This window comes from Tubulanus polymorphus, chromosome 12, assembly GCF_964204645.1.
Source record: "Tubulanus polymorphus chromosome 12, tnTubPoly1.2, whole genome shotgun sequence".
In the NCBI taxonomy this organism is placed as follows: Eukaryota; Metazoa; Nemertea; class Palaeonemertea; order Tubulaniformes; family Tubulanidae; genus Tubulanus; species Tubulanus polymorphus.
In genome coordinates this window covers 2,668,921-2,686,027 of record NC_134036.1, presented here as the reverse complement: position 1 = coordinate 2,686,027, position 17,107 = coordinate 2,668,921, and the positions used below count along the sequence as shown (strand labels likewise).

Genomic DNA, 17,107 nt, shown 5'->3' with positions numbered 1-17,107 from the left:
GAAAACGACTTTCGGAATCGGGGTTTCAATTTCATGAGATAATCAACGATTCATAAATATATTGAAATGAATTGAATTGTTTTCTGACCCCGCTGGTTGAAAAATTAAAATGTCGAAAAATCGATCAATTTTCGCTTTCGAAAATTTATCCCCTGAAAAACCATCTCAGAAATGAATTCCCGATCGCGTTGATGAATCAATTCGACCTAAATTCATAATTTTCATTGATGAAATGGAATTTAGGTCAGCTCTATCTACGCATCGATTTTATGTTAAACGCGAGCACCTGTTTGATGGCGCATGTACGAACATGCGCTGGTTAGGCGGTCGGTAATTTTCGCTTATCTGCTATTTCTGCGACTGAGCCGCTATTCGCTAAGAATTATTCAAGATTATTTCTCACAAAATTTTCCTCCTTCATTCCTCATTGCAGTTGCAATAAGTTTTATTTTAATTTTGGGTGATTTCTACTAAAAAAGAAGTTTTTTTCTAGATTGTTATTTTCGCTGTGGCGCATAGCATTACGCATAAAGAAATCAGTATAAACAATATTTGTGCCTATGTTTGGGAAACGTATACGAATGTTATGTATATTTCATTTTTCGTAAGAGCCTACGATTTTCCTCTCCTTGATTGGAAGGGCTCCCTAAAGTATATATTTGAAAATAAGTAGGCCTACGTATGTTAATACATTATTAATTGGCATCTTTATGATCAGAGATGCTGAGTGGTCGAGATCAGCAGATCTGATCCAGGGTCGGCATCTCAACAACATCCTCTTAATGATCCAAGCATCCTGGATTATCCTCAATTGCAGAAAAAATCTCCAGAGTCCACGCGTTTAAACGTGAAACGGGCTCAGGAAAAATATCAAAGTTTGGGACCAGATTCATCAAGTCTCCAGGGTTCACAGTTTCCAGTATGATGTTGAAACTTCCTATCTAGCCTCTCTGACCATCAAACGGATAAAAGAAAACCTTTGAACCCGGTAAAATCCTAAGGCTAAAAAGAATTTATACCTTGTTTCTCATTTCCGCTGAGCCTAACCTCTTTCCTGAACAATATTTTTTAAAATCATGATCAAGCTAACAATAACAGACCCGGCAGTTATAGAAATGAATTGATTAAAAACTTATTTGCACAAAATCAAACGGTCGATTAGGAGAAACAAGATATAGATTTTTTTACCCAAACATCCATCAATTTTCATACAATCCACTGAGAAACAAGGAAGTAAAATCACGTTAAAAATAGAAACATCAACAAATTAAGTTAATTTTCATTAATCACTTTTCTTTTTACTCTTTTTAGATTTTTTCTTTTTCTTTCCGGACACAACGACCGAATCGTCCGCACAATTCGACGACGAATTCTTCGTCGCGGAACAATTTTCATTTTTCGACGATTTCGATTTTTTCGACTTTTTCTTTTTCGTTTCGGTTTTAAGTTCATCATCGACGACAGTTTCTAAATCCCCATTCGAGAGCACGGAAGTTTCTAAATCCCCCGTCGGGATTTCGCCGTTCGATTTTTTCGACTTTTTGCGTTTCTTTTTCAGCGAGGAATCCGCCTCCGATACGCTTTCCTCCGCACTCTCTCCGACTCCGTCTAATTTCCGTTTCTTTCCCGTTGCCTGGTTAGTGTTAGTTACCGTGTTGACGCAGTCGCTATCACGCCTCGTCTTTTTACTTTTTTTCTTTTTCTTTAACGCGATTGTTGTATTTTCGGCCTCGGCGCAAGCGTCCGAATTCGAATTCCCACCGACCGAGCTATCGTTATTCGCGACTGTAACATTTTCTTTCCGCGATTTCTTACTTTTCTTCTTTTTCTTCTTAACATCCTCTTCACTTTCACTAGACGTCGTATCCTCGTCGTTGTCCTCCTCGGCGACCGGTATTTTCCGACGCTGCGGTATTTTACGTAGTTTATCCACATCGCCGTCGATGGCGTACGATTTGGTCGCGACGCGTTCGTTGAACGCGACCGTTTTCACGTTCGATAGTTTACGTTCTAAACGTTCGAGGAGTTCACGTTCTTGTTGCTCGACGCGGTTCAGTTTACCGTTCATTTTCAACCCGTGTCGCGCTCCCCTAAAAAAAAAACCGGACAGATAACAATGAGATCAATGGATACAGGCTCCATCAGTCATTCCTGGACATAAGGAATTTTCTGGGCCCGGTTTTATAGACTCCATCCACTCTGGTATTTTCTTTACCCGGGGGTTAACTAATTTGAAAATTAATAAATTTAGCCCCCCCCCGGTTAAGGTTTATACTAGTCTATAAAACAGGACCCTGATATCCAGGAATATCCAGGAATTATATGAAGATGTTTGAAATTTTCTCCTTCAAACTCCGAGAAGCATCACTTTCATATCCCAATTACAGTAAAAGTGGTTTTGCATATTAACTTTTATCCTTTACACTACTTAACTTGGTTTCCAATTCAGTAACCGCCTAATTGGATCTTAAATATCCTGGGTCCAACTGTATCGATTTAATTTTTGATTACTGTATCACTACAAATATTTCTAATTGCCTATTTCTCAATATTGAACAAGTTTTCAAGGAGTTTCGAGCATTTTGAAAGGAGTTTAAAGCACCCTGAAAAGCATTTTCCCTATAGAAAGACTTTTCAAGGAGTCGAAGGGATCCGATGACCATTCTCGACAGCGTAGACCGGAATAATTTCCGATACTTCAAAACTTTCAACACCGACAATTACTTACTTATGAGCCGTCCTGCCTCCACACGCCTTCCACAATTCCTCATCGGTCAATCTTAAAATAATAACGAAACATTCACCTGTTAGAAAGAAAACAGTCATTTCTAACAGAAAAACTGAATGACTGGTAAAGACTGATATCAATCTCAGTATTTCAGTACGAGCAAAACCCACAGTTGAGGATTTAACAATCTATTCTGACAGTTTCGAAGTTTTTACTTAACTTCATCATCAGAGAAATGAAATAACATTATTTATTCATTTACTTGACACCAACGAAACTGTCAGAAAAAACTCAAACTTAGGCTAAACAAAAATGATACCTTGTTTCTCCGCAGCGGCCGGGTCATTTTTGTAAAATATGATAAAATTTATAAACAGTTCATTTCTATAGCGACCGGGTCTGTTATGGTAAAATTGATCACGATTTAAAAAAAAGTAATGTATAGGGTAGATAGGCGGCCGGCCGGGTCAACATTTAAGCTCAGCAGAGCGGAGAAACAAGGTATCAATTTTTTTTAGCCTTAGCTCATAATCACATAATAGATAATTAAAGGACTGATAAATGAATAGTTACTTGGTTGATTTATCGAGTGTTTCGACTTCATCTTCCGATTCACTGCTGTATTCACGAACTACAGTCGTTCCGCTATCTTCCTGAGTCATTGTAGCTGCCTACGTGGAAATACACAATATAAACAGTTACCTTCAATTCACTCATGCGTTCAGATCTAGGCCCCAAACCACAATTAAGGCTTCAATTCATGATCAATGTTCTATCATAACAAATTTCAGGGTCGGATCTAGAGTCTGATTTTGGGAGGGGTGCACTCCAAAAGTAGAACAACTCATATAATTGAAAGGGCACCAAAAATAAATCGCCAATCGAAAAAAGTTAATTCATTTTAGGAAATACAGAGGACAAGGCAAGCTTATGATTTCAAACTTTTCGGTATCAGTTTAATATTTTTCATTTTCTTGCAAAATTTCAGGGCAGATTTCAGGGGGGGCATGTACCCTTGGATCTGCCCCTGGATCTAACAACTTAAGTCCAGTGACTAGTCGCTCAAAAGCTGGTTAGATTTTATAAACACTGGTGGATTGAAATTGCATTGTAAACATGGTGTGTGATAGTTGTTCCATTAGGAAATATTGAACACTTTTTGAAAATGAAATACCTTGATGAATCTGCCGTAGAGAAGAGATTTATCACAATACGTTCGTGCAGTCGACGGCTTCTTAGTCGTCATGGTGACAGCTGCTCCATCATTACTCACTGTAACCGCATCCTGTAAATGGAATCATCATTTTAACACTGATTCACATTCAATTATGTAGAAATAAAGAATAAGATTCTCTAAGAGACCGATATAATGAATCTCAGTATTTCTGACTTATGACCCAGAATTCATGATCTAAACATTTAACACGGCAGTTTTGATAAAACGAAAATTAATATTCACTTCAGTTCTCCGATGATGTAGTCAGTAACCTGTCTGTGGTTTAGTTTCACGATTGGATGTTTTCACAAGCAACATTATAAGTATAAGCCCATCCGACTATACAAGCTTACCACAAACAATTAGGCAACAAACTGCTGATAACGAAGTTAAGTCAAAGGTTTGAAACAGTACCTTGTCATTTTGAACATTGATGCTGTTCGCTGTCTTGTTGAACACGTGATCCCACCAGTGAAATGTGAATGCAGCTCCGGCATCGTGACCTACCTAAAATCAATAAACAACAATGTGAGACAGTTACCGCGTATCCTCCCAGTAAAATCCACCCTTGGTGAAAATAGGTCCCGGTAAATATCCACCCTAGGTAAAATTATTTCCTAGTAAATATCTACTTTAGGTAAAGGTAACTTCTGTTGAATATTCACCCAAAGTAAAATCGCCCTGGTAGATATCTCCAAAAGTAAAAGCCGGTAAAAGCACAAACCCTTACAGATTCATTTTCCTTTCAGTTTTTTTTTACATCGAAATGAAATAAATTATCAGTCTTACCCCCGCTGAGTCTCGTTTAAGCGTTACTTTGATGGCTTCCTTAATTCCATCTTCTTTCTTCCCGAGACCCGACCCTGAAAATAATTCATTTCATTAAGAATTGAAAGAACAAACCCGGAAGTCACATCATTCCTTAAATATCCTTCCGATTCGACCAGTTTAAAATTCTAAATTACAATTTTCGGATATGAAATGAGTTAAGAGATTATTCTATTTCGAAAAACATATATTTACCTTCTTCCCAGCCGTGTTTTTCGAGTTGTTTTTTGGCGAATTTTGACTGGAATAGGGCCATCACGCGAGCAGAGAAAAAAGACAAATACATTGAGCCGCGACTGTAACAAATCCGCTCAATCCAAATCTATTTTATTCATAAATCGAAACGCCGAACGAAAAAAGTTAATGAAATCAAGAAAACCTGAGAAATCTTGAGTGAAATGCGCTTAAAACAGGCGCAAATTTAGACGGTAGCATTGCAGCCACTGCTACCGTCGTGAAAATTTCGTGTTCATCCGCACCAGAAGTAAGGGCTTCGGCCGCACATTTATTAAGACCGGAGATACTATCAAACGGCTAAAAGGCGCACCCGAATCTTCAAATTATGAGTGGTAATTAGCATGGAGTTTTTGGCAGAATTTCAGAGGATCGGTGCTCCAAGTAATTAAAAAGCCTGTCTCCCCTCAATTGAATCAAGGGGTTTTATGAAAATCTGTCTATTGATTCTGTGATAACAGCATGAATGAATGATGATTAATCATGAATACATGGTTTTAGTGGGTTTTCCCCAATGACTCAAATAGACCGCTTTCCTCGTGCATGATGTGAGTTAGTTATCTCGGGGTGCATGAACTGTCCGTGGCTAATTTCATTAGTAAATTTTTACGCGGTTTCTATGATATGAAGACCTGTGTCGGTGTGAATCTTTAACTGATGAGCTATCGGTCGGTATAAATTTATAAATTAATCTAGAATATTCTAATAGGAAAAAAGGCGAAAAAAACAGGCGGCGGCTAATAAATTCGGAGGTAGCTGTTGGGAGTCAAGTAATTTATTTCATGGCCTTATTAACCGCATCTGTGTGGGGCCTGTAATATCTGGACAAGAAGAATTTCTGATCTTTATATAGAGTTGTATTTATATCTGCTATCAAGTTGAATAAAACAATTTAGAAGTTGCCATAGCTCCGTCAGTTAAACCATATTTATTTGAAGATACTCGATTTATTTTAAATCATCACAAAGAAAAAGCTTATAATAGTTTGCAGGGTTTGATCTAAGGAATAAATGCCACTTGACCTTGGGGCAAGCATATGTAATATCGCTTGCCCCCTCAAAAATCAACTTGCCCTACATGAGTAGTCCGATTGAGACACAATCATCCCTTGCATCGAGTGGGATAAAAGCTTTGAGATATAGAATGACACAATCCCGGTGGATGAGTGATTGTGATAACCTACATGCCCTAATGAAAACATACTTGTCCCGGGCAATTGGACTAGTGCTTAAATCAGACCCTGCTTTGTTTCAAATGTAACATTTGTGAAATAAGCTAGTTGATAATTAAAGAAATCTCTCGGATGAGGAAATTTTTGGCAATGTTTTTAGTTTTCTTGTTATAACTAAGATTAATTAGTTTACCTTACGCTTTTCAGAGTGAGTGAATTTGTAGGTTTTATGTTGAACTGTTTTTTAAATAACTCATTTAGTGGGGTATAATTGATGTGTAAGAATAAAATGATACTGTTTCGTCATTCGTTCTGTGGTGCTCATCAATGGTTCATAAACTACTATCTTCAAGGCCCTTATGGAAAATTGAGTAGCAAAATAGAGGAGCAGTCTCTTGATAAATGAGGATATATGAACAGTATTAATCAGTAGATTATGCTAGCTATATGGACTCTAAATGGTTTAACAATGTCTATATGGGTTCTGAATATCTGCACAAGAAGCACCTCAAAAAGTTAGATATTGAATCTTAACTTAATTGTGGCAAAGCCATTAGTTTTTTTTATTAATTGCCCTAGCTCTATTCAAATTGGCAGTTGAACAATATTTATATACTCGATTTATATACTCTTGTTGAATGCATAAAAGAGAATACTTTCAAAATACTTTGCATTAAATGTAACATTTGAGAAAATAACCAATTTGATAATGTCATGAAACCTCTTGAAGACAAGGCAAAGGTGGCAAAACTAGCTATCTTGTAAAATAATGTTAATGTAAATTAAATCAAAGACTGTTCATTTAATCTAATCTTTAGCTTTCCAGATTGAATTTGTGGTTTTATCTCCGGTTATAATGTTTTTATGTTGGAGACTTTTTTGAAATACAGGTCACGTTTTTGTAAATGACTGAGGCACTTCCTCCAGTACATGAATACCTGTCATTTAGGTATAATTGTTGTTGTGGAGATAAAATGACATGTTCATGTCAATTGTTCATAAAACATTGATTTATTAAGGTCCTATCGAATAAAGTTGAGCTTTTTCTTGATAAATGAGATGTCCTCAATCGATGTCATTTGAAAAGTTGACATGATAGATTCATATTTCATGAAATATAACAAAGTGTCGGTTATATTGACCTCATGAATTGTCAAATTCATAATCTTAGACTAGTCCAATTTTTTATGGATCAAAGTTTATAATTCTTTGTGTATTTTTGTTATTTTCCTATTGATGCAAATTGTATGAATCAGCTGTAGTGGAAATGTATCGTAGATAAAGACTTCTAAATACCTTACATGTAACTTTGTTTTAAGTTAGTAAAATTTCATACATAGTAATAGAAATAAAATTGCTATTAAAATATGAGAAAATAAGCTAAAAGTTAATAATTTGATATGTGAAATAAAATGATGTAAAAATGTAAATCAGATTGATTACTTAATCCTACGCTTTCCAGAGTATTTGGCCAGGTTTATCTCTGGTTTTAGTGCGGGGAGCCATGGACTCACGGTTTAAGAGTCCATGGTTGTGGGCCATAGACGTTTCTGTTTTAGAGTCTATGGTTGGTTGGACCATTGGCGTATAAACTCTCGTTTATAGTTTATACGCCTATGGTGGTTGGACTAGTTGTTTTTGAAAGTCCACGTGTTTGAGGAGCTTACGTTATAATTCCTCGAGCACAAACCTGGCATTTTGTATAATTGTTGTATGAGAATAAATATGATTGATTTTGAAATTTGTCATTCGTTTAGTTAAGCAACAAGTGTTACTAAAACGAAGCACTACTAAAAACGAAGACTATATGCACCCGAGAAAACCGACCAGGCAATTTACGTTTCCGGCAGAGGTGCTACAAAGCGCCCGAAGTGAGGATTTCGAGTATTTTCGGACTTCTTTTTAGTCATGCATAGTTCTAATACCCCAAAGTGCATAGGTCTTCGTTTTAGTAGCGCATACGGTAGTTTTTATAACACCCCCATTTCACTGCCCTCCTATGAAATTAACTGCTTTTCACGGCCGGCCCGTGAATCACGAACCCAGGGCCACCTTCGGTTATCTGAGTTCGTCGACTATAGTGGAACTAAACGAAACCGAATGTCCGTTAGTCGGAACTATATTCCGGAAAAGTTCGAAAATCAAGCGCATTCGGTTATTAGTTCCGACCACTAGTCGACTAGATACGAAAACCGAATTTGGCCTCGAAGTGTCTCGATTTACGTTCCATGGACCGCTTTAAAGTCGATTTTTACACCAATGAAGAAAGAAACTCGACCAAAACTATGGCAGGTAACGCTTCTGCGCGGGCCACCTGTTCTGCGTGTGGCTTTGAAAATATCGATATACAATTCAGGATGTCTAAAGCAGCGTTACAGTGCCGTCTAAATCTACCCTGCTTGAAGGAACCGTCGTAAATCGACAACAACGAACTTGAGATGGATAAACCCATCTCTACTGTCACTGACATACTGAACTGACTAACCAGCCATGCAGCAGAGGCCACGACACTGGCAATTTGTTTGTTCACTTAAGATGATTAATTTATTATTCTGAACGTCACACTGGACATTTGCAGACCCCCGTGAATTCGGCTCCCGGTTCGGCTCCCGATTGAATCATTTTGAATGTAGAGACCGGCAACCAGTCTAAAAATTCCCATCAACTATACAAACCCCGTATTGTGCTGCCACCTACAGCCGACTAGGCTGCGCATCATTGCTCTCTCCTCCATCTCCGATGTCATTCGTCCAGGGACTAATGTTTTCGTGAATAAATCGTATAAAACGGCTGGTTACGGGCCGTTCGCGCACCCAGGATGGTTTTCGAGTCGATTATCGTCGATTTGCTGAATAAATATCTGGGCGACTACGTCGAGAATTTGGATAGATCGCAGTTGAAGTTAGGAATCTGGGGTGGTAAGTTACTTCCGGGTTTGCAAATAAGGCCTAGTCGGTGTTTTGACAGCTCTAGACCGGTGTCACAGAATCAGATGCCCCGATGATGCGCCCAACGGTAGATCGACGGATTAAGTGAAGAGTCATAATGGGACTGCTGACCCTAGCCCTGACCCTCAATCCTGAGTGTATCAGAGACAGAGGGCATGAAAATGAAAAGGGAGGCATTTGTTTTTCTGCATTCTGACTGACAGGTCTGCTCTGCTCAATGGTTGCAGCTGAATTACTGTCCTCACTTGTACCTTGGTCTCTGGCCGTGACAAACTAATTGCTTACAGCTGAAATTAAGTACTTCCCAGGCGTGTCACAGACCCTTTTATTCCCTGTGCATTGATTGAGACCAACTGTACCCATTCGCTATTCAACCGCTTGATTGACTGACACCTGACTTGTCCCCTGACCAGCCACCGAGACAAACCTGGCATAGTTAAAATTTGTGCTGGCTGTAAAGGCAACTTGTGATCAGTTATTGAGACTAACTTGCTATAGCTCGAAGTCCAGTAAAACCTTTCTGATTGAATTTGATAGTAGGGCCTGATACAGTTTAGTGAGCATGAACTGGGAGCTGGATCATGAATCAAATTAAACACATAAAACTATAGAACTGGATCCAGAGACAAGTTAAACCCACACAACTGTGCAACTGGATCCAAAGTCAAATTAAACCCACACAACTGTGGAAATTGGTTCAGAGTCAACTTAAATCGACACAATTGTGGAAATTGGGTTTCCAGAGTCAAATAAAATCCAAACAACTGTGGAACTGGGTGCAGAGACAAATTAAACCCACACAACTGTGGAACTGGATCCAGAGTCAAATTAAATCACGCAACTGTGGAACTGGTTCCAGAGTCGAATTAAATCCACACAAATGTAGAACTGCATCCAGTGTCAAATTAAATCCATATGACTAGAACCAGGTTCACTGTGGAACAAAGATCCAGGGTATCTATTAATCGGGCACCGCCCACCACTCACAGTGTCAGTCTAATGACATATGTTTTACTCTCTTTATCTCACTATTAGCTCGGTCTCTTATTGATCCAAAAAGCTGTGTCTCCCAGGACACTGAATCCAGATATTAAATGATTCAGTAAAATAATGATTAGTTACTGATGACGACCTTCTCATTCATAATTACTTCAACCATTCAGTAAAATAATGATTAGTGACTAATGACGACCTTCTCATTCTCAATAACTTCAACAATTCAGTGACATTATGATTAGTTACTAATGAAACCTTCTCATTCATAATTACTTCAACCATTCAGTAAAATAATGATTAGTTACTAATGACGACCTTCTCATTCTCAATAACTTCAACGATTCAGTAAAATTATGATTAGTTACTAATGACGACCTTCTCATTCTCAATAACTTCAACGATTCAGTGACATTATGATTAGTTACTAATGAAACCTTCTCATTCATAATTACTTCAACCATTCAGTAAAATAATGATTAGTTACTAATGACGACCTTCTCATTCTCAATAACTTCAACGATTCAGTAAAATTATGATTAGTTACTAATGATGACCTTCTCATTCTCAATAACTTCAATGATTCAGTGAAATTATGATTAGTTACTAATGACGACCTTCTCATTCTCGATAACTTCAACGATTCAGTAAAATTATGAACAGTTAATTATGATGAAAGTATTTGCTGAAGTATTGTGTATATTGGGGATTAATTGACATGAAAATGTAGAAATATATTGTACGTTAATCGGTTAAAGTGCTTTGCACTTCCGCGTGATTCAACCGAGCTCAGAAAGCGAAAATCAATATTGTCTACAATGACACATGTTTCACATGAGCTTCATTTAGGCATTTTTTACATCTAGTAAATTTGTATCTAGGTATTAGGTATTTTTTTGGATCTAGGTTTTTAGGCGTTATGGAAATAGCTCTTAGGCTTTTTTCCAACTGTTAGAAACATATAGCTTTTACTATGAATAAAATAGTCTATTATTTCCACATGACACATTATGACATTGATGCGAAATCGCGTATATATTTTTTACGACGCTTGTATCGGATATTTTGTATATTCGCAATGACAGCTGCTGTCTCTCTGCGTCTGTCTATAAACCTATCTATCAATGCATCTTCAAGAGTTTGTTTTTCAACAGCCTTGAGCAACGTGGGACATGTGTATAGATATTTTGCTATATCTCCCGATGACATCATCTAATTGATGTGTTGATACTCGGCCAGCAGTAGTCTGTCCGTGCCTGTGAATTCCTCCTATGACATCATTCAACTGATAAAGTGATAAACCCTTCACAAATCCTCCTATGATATCATCCATGGATTTGATGTGGTTCTAGACACTTTTATTAAAGATGTCGATCTCCATTTATGCCCATTTTGACATCATCAAATTGAATGATGTGGTGATATACCAGCAGGCAGGGGTCAGTTGCCCATCAGAAATTTTGGGAAAGTGCCCTTTTGGCAAACATTATTGTTACGTATATCCAATGGAAATTTAATGTAGAATCCTTCACTTGGGACTGACAAGCATTTTGTTATAGGCCTGAGTTTTTGTTAGATGGATATACACTTTCAATAATGACATCTGCATAACCATAAATCCCCCTATGACATCATCAAATTGATACGATAATGTACTGGATATACGCTTACAGCAATGATATCTGCCTCCATGAATCCCCCTATGACATCATCAAATTGATATGATAATGTACTGGATAAACAGTTTCAGTAATTATATCTGCTGATGGCATCATCAGCACTATATTTATGTATAGCATGTATGTATCAGCCGTCTGTGCGTATAGGCCTATTTGTGTTGTTATCACTGGGAAGGAATATAATAAGATTGATAGTAAATTGTTGTAGTATTTCCTTTCACTACAACCAAACAGTCATCATTCTAACACCAAACACCCTACTGCAAATTCAACGGTAACTTATCCCCTTCTATCCCCTTCTATCCCCTCCCTCCCCTCCCTCACAGCGTTCCGCACAACAGGTTTTAGAGGGTTTTCATTTTTACATCCACCCCTCTTAAAATCAGCAACCACTTGAAATACCTGCTGCCCCTACCAGAAAGGATGTAAATATTCTATCAATGCTAAATCATGTGTTCTCCACAACTTAGAGGTGTGACCACCCCTTTCATTATTACATCTTCCGCTCTAGAAATCAGTCAACCCTTACCCAATATCTGCTGCCCCTAAAAATATCTGCTGCCCCCCCCGAGAGTGGATGTCAATATTCTATCAATGCCAATAATTGCTTTATGAGCAAAATGTGAAAAAAAGAAAATTACACCAAAATTAAGTTTTAAAATTTTCTGTATTTTTGGGGGATTGAAACCCTTGCTACCTCAGCTGTCACAATGTCATACAATGTAAGTTATAGCCCCTTTAAATTTCAGATTACAGAAAACACTGGCCTCCCTGGCTAATGTTGAAAGGACCTCATTGATTGTATATTGACTTTTGGCTCGGTTTCCACTACCCTTGAGAAAAAATGTCCTGTCCTGCTTCGCGATAAAAATCAGGGATGTATTTTATGCGTACACGCGTTCTTCACATCCACCTGTGGAATGTGTGGAAGAGAAATCCTAGAATCCCAAGAATCCTAACGATAATGAGGAATTGATAAATATAGCAAAATGATAGAGAGAGCGAAGAGGATGGATGGAAGCATATTCCAGTTGTTAACAACTGTAGTCATTGGTTCTACATTCCACTGAGAGAGAGAGAGTGAGAAGTGAGAGCTATGCGATATTCTGTAACAAGCTATACCCCTAGTAGTGTATCCCCCGTCTCTCCCCAGAATACTGATACAGCAGGCTGCGGCATGCGAACGCAATTAGACGTTGTATATACGAGAAAAAATTAGATCGAAACTCATATCGACGCGGTCCCATCCGGTTTTATTTGTGGAATATCGCCGAAACCGATAATTGCTTTTCTTTCGGCGAGTGCATCCCGTCAAGCGTAAAGTAGACTCCTTAATATCCCGGAGTCAGTTGCTCCGGATTATCGCGCGCTCCACGCAACAACTTCTCTTACTCCATCCCTCCTTCGACCTGGACGAGAATTGGAGAACTTGGAATCGGAAGTTTATTGTTATTTTTTATCTTAAAATAGGGATTGTCCCCATTAATTATTTATTTGGCTGGTAAATTTCGTTTGATTTTTTGATTGAGTGTCCCATACAGACCCACCACACCTGCTGGGAGCGAAACAGGGGGTTTGATTTTGAAATCGGAAATCGGAGTACAGATATAGGTGTGCGATCGGCGGTCGAGTTAACAGAATTTATCAGGAGGCTTGAGGTTCATTTTTTCCCTGTTATGGGAGAGATAGGGACGCCAGCTGGGAATCGGGCTTCAAACCGATGATTGATGAGACCATTGGCTAACAGCTTGATCAAATCACTTTTGCTTTAAACCTTGCCCTGAGAATTTATTTGTCCTGTTTCGATTGGGGGTGGCAAATGGAATCTGTTTTTTAAATGCAACCTGTTCAGCAGAAAGTCATTGAAAATGTCATGGTTATACATGATGTGTGACACAGATAACAGTTTAGTGCGGGTTCAAAATCCACAATGAAATACTCCTAGAAATAAATTGGTTTGCTCGCGTCCTAGTACATTTAAGGCGCCTGAGTCTGATATTTTTGACTACGAATTAAAGACATTTTGAAAGTCTTTGAAAACACAAAATTGGATAGAAATTATAAACCTTTTGTGTAGAATTTTAGAAAAAGATCGCGATAGAAATTTAAAGAGAAAGTTAGAACTATGTTGTTGAGACTAATTAACCACTAATTAGTCGATGAAGATGATGATGTTTTTATAGTGAGATATGCTCTTATTTTTTTAGGTGATGTAGTGTTAGGTAACCTAGATGTTAAAGCTAGTGCGTTGGTAAGTTTATTTTAAGTTTTCTTTTGGAAGGCTCATTGTCCTCTTTAACTGGTTAACTGTCCTATAGTATTGAGCTCAGGGGCTGATCCAGGGCGACTAATGAGACTAGTAAAAAGTTCATTGAATTTTTCTGAATACCCTTTATTCATTTTGTCAACAAAGATTATTGGTGCATTTCAGTGTAGGATGCAAACATTGACAAAAATTGGAAATACGATGATAAATTGTTGATTATCAGGGGAAGCACAGGTTCCAGGAGCTTGATGATACCTGCATGCTAAAATGACCCCCTGTAAAAACTGGTTCAGAAACTGTGGCCCATATATTTCATATTGTCACGATGCTTGTAAACAGGTCACTATATTGTCCACTAGATAAAAGCTGTCCCCAAAAGCCTAGATTTCATCATCTTTTATTATCCGTAATAAAGTTCCGTATTGTGTAGTTGTTCAATTTAAGGCAGGTTTCAATTGAGCATCATTTAAATTCAGCAATTGCAATTCGGGATTACAAACTCTCTACCGGCCGATTCTATCAGATTTAGAGATTAATGAATTGCGAATGACAAAATCTCTATCGGCCGCTTCTATCAGGTTTACAGATTACACTATTCCGGAATAGCTAGAGCCTATTCTGGTCGAAACGAACGCGCCAGAAGGGCAATTTCATTATCGGGACAGACAATCAAAATTTCTGTCTAAATTGAATTTGAAATACGTAATGAATATTGATGTGTCAGAGATGAGTTGATTATTATAGCAATACTCTTGTACAACAGGTGTATTTTATAGCCTTTATACCCAATATGTTAGATGTGTAATTAATTTGCACTCAACAGTCACAGCGCTGATTTCGATTAAAATAAATATCAGGCTTTAGTTAGAATCATTTAGAATTATTTCACCTTTGAAATATAACCCAGTGAAATATAACCCAGTGAATCAACTGCAGTGCGTACAGATTTCGAATATTTTCGAATTGTTGGAAAATCATGTGAAAAAAAATTATCGCTTAAAATCTATTTCAAGTATCCATAATGGGTTCCTACAGTTCCTTAAACTCTTCAAGTACCCTAAATATCTGGTTGCTGGTTGCATAGACATGGCTTAGACTCAAGACAAGTCTAAGACCATCTTAGTTCTAAAGCCAGCCTAAAAATTTAAGACCAGTCTTAAGATTTAAGACTATTTTTGGTACTAAAGTCTTGACTATAGAACCAGCTCCAGGAAATCAATATTTTAGTGGTAAAAGACCCTAAAATTCTGGGTTTCTGACCGACATGTCAAATAAAAGTGGTCACCCTGATGATTCATTTATCAGGACCCATTTGGGGTGATATAAATTTTCATCATTGTTGTAATCATTTTTTTTCAAGGATGATTTGGATTTACCGATTAAAATCCGTTACGGTCACCTCGGGAAACTCGTGTTGAAAATACCGTGGACGAATCTGTATACGGAACCGGTGGTCGTTACCGTGGAGGATGTTTACGTCGTTGCCGTACCAAATCAGGGTAAGTGTAAAAAACTGCCACATGCACGCCCTCTAGTGGATATATTTGGCTATTTGTCCACGTAGAGTCACCCGTTTAAAACCCCTGTTTCATTCCTAGAAATAATGTGGTGGGTTTGTAAGGGGTTTAGCAACAGTAATTTTCCTTTAACTATAACTGTTACTGTCTCCATATTATGACGTAGATGATCAGCACTTCAAGATCTGTCAGCAAAACACAAACTCTTCTTCTGTTACGAATATAGCTTTATTTCGTTCAGCAAACAAATGTAATTTTCGGCTAGCTGGTTCATCCCTGTCACGCAGGTTCCAAGGCTAGATCTTAAAAAATCTCTCTCTATCAAAAATTCCAATATATTTATACACAGTATTATATTCACTGTAATTAGAGTTGCTAACAACAAAGATAACAAAGCAAAACACACATTGTTATATAGTGCCAGCTCAGTGAGTTTGTTGCCAGTAAGTCTTATGATTATGAGATAATGTTTCTGAATGGATTAATGTAGGACACCTGACTTTCATTGACACTGTAGTATGTTTTTGTAATAATCTAGTTGAGCATTTGTTTTTTTAAAAGGGGTTCTGTTCGCAGAAAATTTGTAAGGAACTCACCAAAAATGCGCACATCAACTTTTGTGCAATCGCATGGAAAACTCCGGGAATTCGTAAATGGTTGGAAAGTAGCCATTCTATATTAGTAATTTCAAGTGGTTTCTTTTTCGCCATTCAGCAGGCGATTGATTTTTAAAACAATATAATAAGCGGTATTACGTTTGTATCCATTGAATTGCATTGAGGAGTTGCCGATGAATTGATGTCGGTTAAAATCTACAGATGTTAAATACTTAATGGTGTTTACGCTTGTCGCGTACAATGAACTAATGTGAAGTGTTCAGGGGCCGGTTCCATAGTCATGGCTTAGACTTAGGACCAGTCTAAGACTATCTTTGTTCTATAGCTTATCTAACAGCTTAAGACCAGTCTTAAGATTGAAGACCACTTTTGGACTTAAGTCTCGACTATGGAACCAGGGGCTGAAACATGCAAGTGATTTAATGCTCAGCCTTAATCCTTTTTTTTTCGAAAAACCCTTCAAAATTCAAGTTCTCATTTCTATTGTCTTATAGTAAATTCATGATATTTGGTTCTTATCTGGAATGGTAAATATTTTAGAAGTGTTTGGTTATTATTAGGAGGCTTGATGTACTCTTTTTCCCTCTTATAGGAGAGAGATAGGGAGACCAGCTTGGAATCAGGCGGTTAAAAACCCATGATTGATGAGACCAATGGCCAACAGCTTGATTAAATCACTTTTGCTTTAGACACTGCCCTGGTCTTAGAAAAATTGAATTCATTTTCTATTGATTCCCTTGACAACTTTTCAAAAATCAATAAGCCACCACAATGAACCTATAATAGGGCTTTTAGATTTATCTCTAATATGCAGAACCTTGAATAACTTTATGCATAATGCAGAAGCCCGAAAGCAACCTTGTAAATCAAGCTAGTGTTAAATCGACCCTGGATCCCTACTATCTATCTC

At 37.7% G+C, this 17,107-nt stretch overlaps 2 protein-coding genes across 2 annotated transcripts in view; one reads left to right on the top strand and one right to left on the bottom strand.

The window, feature by feature from the left end:
• Positions 1-1,282: 1,282 nt before the first annotated feature.
• Positions 1,283-5,073, bottom strand: LOC141914181 (uncharacterized). The gene is made up of 7 exons (XM_074805446.1): positions 4,968-5,073; positions 4,734-4,807; positions 4,359-4,451; positions 3,903-4,013; positions 3,302-3,399; positions 2,729-2,779; positions 1,283-2,090 (listed from the first exon to the last, which is right to left on the bottom strand). The coding sequence occupies exons 1-7, from the start codon at positions 5,056-5,058 to the stop codon at positions 1,283-1,285; spliced, it is 1,326 nt and encodes a 441-aa protein (XP_074661547.1). The 5' UTR covers positions 5,059-5,073.
• Positions 5,074-8,899: 3,826 nt separating this feature from the next.
• LOC141913996 (intermembrane lipid transfer protein VPS13A-like) overlaps positions 8,900-17,107 on the top strand; it is a 65,407-nt gene continuing 57,199 nt past the window's right edge. Inside the window, exons 1-3 of the mRNA XM_074805239.1 lie at positions 8,900-9,095; positions 14,005-14,048; positions 15,424-15,562. Coding sequence (XP_074661340.1) covers positions 8,996-9,095; positions 14,005-14,048; positions 15,424-15,562 — 283 coding nt within the window. The 5' untranslated portion in view covers positions 8,900-8,995. The remainder of the gene's footprint in view (positions 9,096-14,004; positions 14,049-15,423; positions 15,563-17,107) is intronic.

What these genes read in the sequence shown, in the direction of transcription:
- LOC141914181 (XM_074805446.1), bottom strand. Translation starts at nt 5,058, where the DNA reads ATGTATTTGTCTTTTTTCTCTGCTCGCGTGATGGCCCTATTCCAGTCA. An exon ending in AAAACACGGCTGGGAAGAAG is followed by an intron (nt 4,808 to 4,967) that starts GTAAATATATGT and finishes AATTATTTTCAG; the next exon opens with GGTCGGGTCTCGGGAAGAAA. An exon ending in TCAATGTTCAAAATGACAAG is followed by an intron (nt 4,014 to 4,358) that starts GTACTGTTTCAA and finishes TTCCATTTACAG; the next exon opens with GATGCGGTTACAGTGAGTAA.